Consider the following 8,490-nt stretch of genomic DNA (forward strand, 5'->3'; position numbering starts at 1 on the left):
CCACAGTCTAGTGAAACGACATTTTAAAAAAAAATATAGCTATAAATAGCACACATAACTATTCGTAGTTCGTACTTCGATCAACTTATTCAGAAAAAGTTCCCGCCATAAGTATTGTCATCCGTGTCTATGACTATTAATATCAAAAAAGTTATTCTCGTTACCAGGCCATAAAATTATAAAAAAAAAAAGTTATATGTCCACAGACAAAATATTTTAAACAACACGCGTTGGGAAAATTTCCATTATGTCATTGTACATTATAGTTATTTGGTTACAATAATTTTCCACCTATTTATCTCTTGGCACTGGGAGAAAATGGGCGGAAGTTGAATTGTGTAAGTTTGATTCGTTGACACTGTTACTGCCTCACTGTAAATATTATAATATTAATCCGTAAGTACTATAAATAAAGATCGTTGAAATTATGTATGAGTTTTAATACGTCGACTACCAAAAGTAAATTGACAATGCAAAGGGAGCGTTCAAGTATTACGTCACGCAATTTTTGGAGATTATTGACCCCCCCCCCTCATGTAACGCGCCTTAACGTTTTTCTGTACCCAAGTATAGTAAAACATTTCGTGACCACCTAGTGACTCTTTATACCTAAACGTTACCATTATGAATAACGTCGAAAATAATATTAACAATAACGCGTAATTCAATCCGCCCCGTATCGTAACGTTTTACAAAAGGATCCCCCCAATTCATTACGTAATACTTGAACGCACCCAAACCTACAAAACGTAATTAAATATTTCTATAGTTATTCACGTTTTTCTGATGTTGCCCAATTTGAAAAAATTAAACAACTTAATACAATATTTTGAATTATGACATTTAAAAAAAGTAAGGTTCTTTATAGATTCTAAATCCCACCCATGATTATTTATAATAATTATATAATTCAATTATTTTAAAAATAAAAATTATTAATGGAGGTAAGTTTTATACGGAAATTCCCTTCGATTTAATTTTATTTAATAAGATGTAAAAGGCTTCAACCATAATTCCTTGCTCCACATGGCATGCAATCAATTATGATTTAATTGATCAAAATAAAAAACAAACTTTTAGCTACAAACACGTTTATTTTATCAAGAATTCGTATTGGTGAAACCAACAGTTTCAGCTTCTTGTAAGGAACTCGAGCGTGAATTCATATATAAAAAGTAATTTTAGCACCATCTAGTGGAATATTAAAATACTAAGTGTTCATGGTGAACAGACAATGGACAATTTCCGCTAAATGTGACGTGACAATTCATGAGTTAACTGTGAATGTCATTCCCATACAAATTATGACTATTACTTGGTCTCAAGCATAGAGAAGTTATATATAGGTACTGGGAAGTCTCAAGCCCCAGCTATGACCAATCACATTATGTCAACGGCGGATCCAGGGGGGGGTCATGGGGGTCATGACCCCCCCCTGAGCAGGACTTAGCTGGACCACTAATTGAACATAATGATTTTATATATAAATTTGTCACCATACAGATTATATGTAACTACATACCTTCAATATTTAATTAATTTAATATAATATAATAACTTTGTATGATGGCAAACGTTTGGGAACGAACGCATCGAAAAATGAATTTTCCGCGCCACACTTGCGCGCGCTTGTCGACTATGAAATGTCTAGCTAGACCTTACCTCAATCGGAATCGGAACGACTAAACTTCAACATATCATAACATAGTATTATTTTAAATTGTGACATCAATATGTATCCTAATATAGGAAAATTGGATTCACTACCCTGTCAGCGAAGCGACAGCAGAAAGGTCTTTCTCTACGTTGCGCAGAATTAAATCGTGGCTAAGATCTTCAATGGTTGAAGATCGCCTAACCGGACTGGCACTTCTCCACGTTCATAAAAACGTACCCGTTGACGTAAATAACGTAATAACGCGTTTCGGGAAAACACGTTAAAGAAAAGTTGATTTAGTTATTAAAATATATGTATTTTGTCTGTTTCTATTTTGTTTGACGGAATCCCTTGTCGTACCATCTCTTCACTTTTGCGGAGTTTAGCGTAATACCCCTCGACATACCTCTAGCTGTTATGACAAAACATTCACCACGGTTATGTGATATAAATAGGCTGCCTCATTCCGTACGTGATAGTCAGGCGGAGCTAAGCGTCAGGCCGAGCTAAGCTCGCCAAAACAGCCCGAGCTGAGCTGTAAAGGCCCTAAAGGACAACAGCGAGATTCCACTTTAAAAAAAAAACGTGATAGTGTTTCTCTGGATGTCTTCAAGAGAAGATGGTAATATGTACGTGTATACAGAGTGGTCCAACTAGTGACGTCAATAATTTTTTTTTAGATTCCTCACACCTAGGGGCATACGAAAATACCCCATGTATGTTCCGCGATTTTTTGTAGTTTTCGAGTTATACATTTTTTTGTGTTTTTTTAATGTTTTCTGCCAGCGAGGTTTCAAAACTTCATATCTTTTTTTGTTATAGGTATTTTGCAGTTTTTTTTCTGTTAAATGATTGCCTTACATGATGTTCAAGTAAAAAAATCCCAGCTTCTTAAAATTAGTTAAAGCTACTCAAAAAAGGTTTTAAAGTTAGAAGTTAAGTTTTTAGCTGGATTCGGCCAAACATTCGACTTCAATTAAAAAAAAAAAAAAAAAGTTTCCATAGCTTCTGGCTAAGGTTAAAAAATCCACAGGGTTCTAAGCTACCAAAATCATAGAAAAAAAATGGTACTTAATTGGTCTTTTTTTGTTGTAATCGGTGGATTTTTTTTTGGTGGATAGGCTAAAAATGGTTTTTTTTTTCTACTTTTATTATTCTTATGGTAAATTAAACTTTATAATGTGATTTTAATACCCGTAAAAAAAAGTAGCTTTCCTTCGGGTAAACCAGCTCTTTGAAAAATCCCCAAGCCCTGCGGAGTTTCTAAACTTAGCCAGAACCTATGGAAACTTCTTTTTGTATTTTTAAATTGAAGTCGAATGTTTGGACAAATCCAGCTAAAAACTAAACTTCTAACTTTAAAACCTTTTTTGAGTAGCTTTAACTAATTGTAGGAAGCTGAGATTTTTTTTATTTAACCAACATTTAAGACAATCATTTCACAGAAAAAAAACTGCAAAATACCTACAATAAAAAAAAGATAGGAATTTTTGAAACCTCGCTGGCAGAAAACTTTCAAAAAACACAAAAAAAAATTATAACTCGAAAACTACAAAAAATCGCGGAACATACTTGGGGTATTTTCTTGTACTTATAATTTAATCAAAATTAAATTATAAGTTCTTGACTTGACCACGACTATGTGACCCCCTCCTGGCGCCAAAGCTGGATCCGCCCTTGCATTATGTATGGAAATAATAATTGTTGAAATTAAAACAAAAAGCATACTCTGGACTTGCATAAACCAGTGGTTTAAGTTAACTTCAAACCAAATAATAATATTTGACATTAGTTATTGTGATGGAATAAAGACTGAAAAATGAAAATATGAAAAAAATTCAAAAAGACAAGCCCTAAAATTTTACATATATATTATTTATAATTATTTTGAGTATTATTGGGAGTACATTATTCTTAACACTGCCTTGCAAAATATTATGTATGTACTATTATTTCTACACCGAGCTAATGGTTTACCATTTGTTATCTGTTTATGGTGATCCAGAGTGTGTGCTCGAAACGCTAATGTTTATACTCTTTGGCGCAGTAGTCAACGGTCAGAGATTACAGAGGTTTGAAATTTGACATATCGTGGGCAGTGTGACCGTTTTTAGTATATTCAGTACCAAATTGGTATAATTTGGGCTCCGTGTAACTAATTTAGTATTTTTTTGGTATCCTTTTATATTCTGGTATTTTTTGGTACATTTAAACTTTCAACATTTTAAAACACATTTTGATATATTTTTGGGCTGAGCGGGAAACACTCACTTTCATTCGTTCGTATTTCGTTCACATGTTTTTGTCTTTGTCTGATGTTTACCGCAAATGTATCATTTTGTCTCTTTCAAACGGTTAATGCTAACAAATTCGCGAATCGTGCTTTGGCTACGTATTACTATCTACGTTACATGCTGTATTTTTATACATGTGGTCCCTTTTGGGACCATGGATGTTTTAGTTCTTTATTTATTTCTCTCTGTGTGCATGTGTAGTGAAGATAATGAAGCGCAAATACGATCAGAAATATAGATCAGAGTGGGAACAAAATTCTGAATTTTCGTCATGGTTGACCAAAGATAAAAATAATGAGAACGCCTTGTGTAAAACGTGTGGAGCAACATTTTTAAGCAGAATCGCTACAATTAAAAGTCATGCATATTCTGAAAAACATCGATAGAAACTTATACGTTATAGTGGACAATCCAAGGTAAGAAAGCTATGCCCCCATTAACATATTTATAAGATTATTGTGTCCCTTATTTTTTTATGGCACATTAATTAATTGTCCTACTTCTTCAGGATGTCCGATGAATCTTGGATAGTACATGTACAGTTGTACACACATGTATAATTGATTTAAATTCATCAAATTAATCAAATCCTGTTTTATTTTCAGAACGATGATAAATTACTTCAAATGAAAGAACCCATATCTGAAGAAGTAAGAAAAGCAGAGCTTATATTTTATGCAGCGTTGGCAGAATATAACATACCATCTCTGGCCATGGATCATCTCAGCGATTTATTCAGAAAAATGTTTTATGATTCGAAAATCGCAAAGGGCTTTTCCTGCAAACGCACTAAATCTGCTCAGTTAGCTCAGTACAGCGAATACTGACTTAGTATTTGTAATAAAACTTATTGTAAATATTTATTATTATTTGAATATGTCTGTACAATGAAGGAGTGTAATTGGTTAAATTAAAAAGTATCTGATAATAAGTGTTTTAATAAAAAAAATCATCTTTTTCTTTTAGTATATTTTTAGTATAATTCAGCATGTGTTTTGGTATTATTTAGTACTGGCACCTTGTAGTTTTGGTAGATTGCCATTTTTTAAAACGGTCACACTGATCGTGGGTTATCGGGCGGGGAATGTCGGTTTCAGTCGTTTTGAGAATTGCGGTAGAATAAACATTCGTTATTGTTCTTCGTATTTTCCGGCCGTATTGAATAAAAATGTTAGCGCAAAAAAATGCCAAGTGAATACTACTTTCTAGACTACTGTAATATTGATATGGATTTTTTTATTTGCTGATAGACAGTGTATTCAGTGCTATGATACAATCCTAGCGCAGCTCCAACCCTCGAAACTAGTCGATATTATGTGGCCGGGACGCGAAAAAGACATACTTTTAAATTATGATTCCGATGGTGTATACAGTGTATGGTTTTGCGATTTTCTTTATGGTCGCGTGGGTGTGTTTGTGGCTAATTCATATAATGGCCTTTTCCTATTCAAAGTGGAAATTGCATCGGACTGTAGACCGGTCTCCGCCGGAGCAACCACTTCCCGGTGTTTCGATTTTAAAACCACTTACCGGAGTAGATCCAAACCTGTTCTCTAACTTAGAGACGTTTTTCACACTGGACTACCCAACGTATGAAATTCTATTTTGTGTCGAAAACGAGCAGGATCCTGCTTTGATGCTTGTGAACAGTCTTATTCACAAATACCCTCGAGTGGATGCAAGGTATTTCATCGGCGGAACGCGAGTCGGCGTTAACCCTAAGATCAACAATATGCATCCAGCGTATATGGCGGCTAAGCATCCCCTTATATTAGTGAGTGATTCTGGAATTCGAATGAGAGAAGACAGTCTATTGGACATGGTGCAACACATGAAGGAGGACGTGGCGATAGTTCATCAGATGCCATTCACGTGGGATGCGGACGGCTTCGCTGCCGTCTACGAGAAAGTATATTTTGGCACGGCGCAGGCGCGGATGTACTTGGGAGCAGATTTCCTCGGCATCAACTGTCACGTCGGAATGTCGTCTCTTGTACGGCGCTGTGCGCTGGAAGAGGCAGGGGGTCTGGCCGCATTTGGCGAGTATCTGGCTGAGGATTTCTTCATGGCGAAAGCGGTGTTATCACGTGGGTGGCGGTTGCGCGTAGCATCGTTACCGGCGCTTCAAAACTCGGGCTCCAAGTCGATAGGCGGAATGCAGGCGCGGCTTAAGCGGTGGGCGCGTCTCCGGATAGCCATGGTGCCAACTACGGCGCTGCTGGAACCTCTGAGTGAGTGTCTACCGCTAGGCGCGGGTGCCGCTTGGGCCGCTGGACAGCTCTTCGGTGCGGAGCCCTTACCTTTCTTTCTTGTGCACATGCTTGTGTGGTTTCTATCAGACTGGCTCATGCTCCGCTCAGTTCAAAATGGGTCACCTCCATTTACAAAAGTTGAGTTTCTCTTGGCCTGGGTGTGGAGTGAGTGTTGTGCACCATTGGTGTTGGCAACGGCAGTGCTTAACCCAGAGATTGCTTGGCGGGCTCGCAACTACCGGCTGGACTGGGGTGGCCGAGCACATGAGCTCAAACCCAAACTCAAGTTCTGAGCATGATCACTTCAATGAAAGCTTTAATTTGGTTTAAAAAGAAGCAACCTTCAGTGCTACTGTTGATGTGAGTTTATAATGAGTATATTAGTATTAAGTTTTTATTTTAATTGCTATTTATAGTTTGAAATGTATGATGAATACTTGTTATTCTTGTTTTAAAGAGTTTTGTATGTTTATAGATTAAACAAAATATTTCAGCTGCTGTTTCCTACTTTGTGGTTCATTGTTGTGATCTGCCATAAACTTAAGAGCCAGCTTATTTAAATTGATGGATAGGTCATTGTCTACACAAATGCATATTGGCACACTACTCATTGTGATATCAAAAAAATGTATGTATCGATGACACATTCCAATAGATTGCATGTGCTAAGGTCAGTCAAAACAAGATCAACAAATTACAGCTACAACATTCAACACTCAACACTTATTAGTTTATTGTATATTATATTGTAACACAAAAAGTATGTTGTGATATTGTGAATTCTTGTTAAAAGAGGTCTACTTTATTATTTAAATTTTGATAACTATTTAAATTCAAGGTTTGGGCTCTATTTTTATTTTTTACACTTGCCTTAAACATTGCATTCTAAATTAATTAAAAATATACAGGGTTGTACTAAACATTTTTAAATTACATTTTGCTTATTTATTTTATGTACCTTTGGACTGAATGTTCAAACTTCAACCACTTTGGCCTGAAGGGGACCAAAAAAAGAAAATAATTATTTTTCAAATGTAGAATAAAAAGCAGATTCCGTATAAGTTTTGGACAAATTAATTTAATTGAGAATTAAAGACTGGTTAGCCGGCATCCAGAGGTACTTCAGCCTTTTGTTGAGGGTTTATCATTAGAGTGCCATGAATACTTGTATTACATAAATTCTAGTTATTCTGCCTTTGAATACTAATTGAATGACCTAAATTGCAACATGCCTAGGGCTGCCAAGTGCTTCAATTATAAATACATATTCACCCCTTAATACTAAAGAATTTCACATTGAATGGGTTGATATGTTGCTTGAAAGTGACATATTTTCATTCATTTCATTTGACACCTTGTCTCATTATTATTTGTTCTTGAATTAAAAAAAAAAAACTGAGCCATATAGTTTACATTAGAAAAAATATACCCAGTGATAAAAGTTCCCATTAACTTTGTGTGTTTCCTACATTGTTTCGTTGTATGGTGGGTCCCTGAAATATAAGAACTATTTTTATTTTATAACTTTTGTAAAGTACTATTTACGTCAATGTACTTAGAATTGTTGAGTTAATGGCTCATTAAATTGTGATTTATAGCATAAAAAATTCGCATTCCACATGCGTCGTTATAGGTAATGCTTGCACTCCACTCCACTATGGCGTGTTTATGCGCTTAAATAAAAGCTTGTGCAGGTTTTTTGATATTTAAAACATCACAAAGAAATATTTGATAATAAAATTATTCCTGTATATTTCACAAGTTGCAAAACACAAAACCTATGTTTTAAGTCGAGTCCAAGCATAATAACTATTGATTTAATTGTGCAATTGTATGCTTCTAATAAGTATTTTGATGTTTAAGCCTGTCACTTTTAACCCATAAAAACTATTTACTTATGAATGGATTTAATAGGAATGTCATACTTCTGGCCCGGTTGGAAAATTTTACAAACCTCCTGGGTGTACTCATTCTGGACCAATAGCTATCAATACCTAAACCCTATCTTGATGTTATGCAAGTAGCCTCTGCCTATAAGTCTTTTTATCAATGATAAACAAGGGTCGTACTCAATATTGATTGTCGTTGCCAACTTGATTTATAGAACACCACACTCTTATATGTCCTCGCACTGTACTCAACAGGATATTGAAATTTTGCATGGAATATATTAAGTCTTGTACAGATACCGGCAAACTTCTTGAGCATTAAACAATTTAGTGGTGTAGTGTTTGCGCATCGTACACATAAACGTCAACTGATTTACCATTCACGCGATCGACACGTC

General features: G+C 35.3%; 1 protein-coding gene and 1 long non-coding RNA gene across 2 annotated transcripts; both read left to right on the forward strand.

Annotated features, from left to right (window-relative positions):
- The first annotated feature begins 3,749 nt into the window (after positions 1-3,749).
- Positions 3,750-4,879, forward strand: LOC125050208. The gene is made up of 2 exons (XR_007117110.1): positions 3,750-4,367; positions 4,557-4,879. It is a non-coding gene; the product is annotated as an uncharacterized LOC125050208 (long non-coding RNA).
- Positions 4,880-5,019: 140 nt separating this feature from the next.
- LOC125050207 (ceramide glucosyltransferase) lies at positions 5,020-8,084 on the forward strand. The gene has a single exon (XM_047649897.1). The coding sequence runs from the start codon at positions 5,303-5,305 to the stop codon at positions 6,494-6,496; it is 1,194 nt and encodes a 397-aa protein (XP_047505853.1). The 5' UTR covers positions 5,020-5,302; the 3' UTR covers positions 6,497-8,084.
- Positions 8,085-8,490: the final 406 nt, after the last annotated feature.

This window comes from Pieris napi, chromosome 6, assembly GCF_905475465.1.
Source record: "Pieris napi chromosome 6, ilPieNapi1.2, whole genome shotgun sequence".
Taxonomy (NCBI): Eukaryota; Metazoa; Arthropoda; class Insecta; order Lepidoptera; family Pieridae; genus Pieris; species Pieris napi.

Excerpts from the sequence above, each read along its gene's own strand:
- LOC125050207 (XM_047649897.1), top strand. The coding sequence starts at position 5,303 with ATGATTCCGATGGTGTATACAGTGTATGGTTTTGCGATTTTCTTTATG.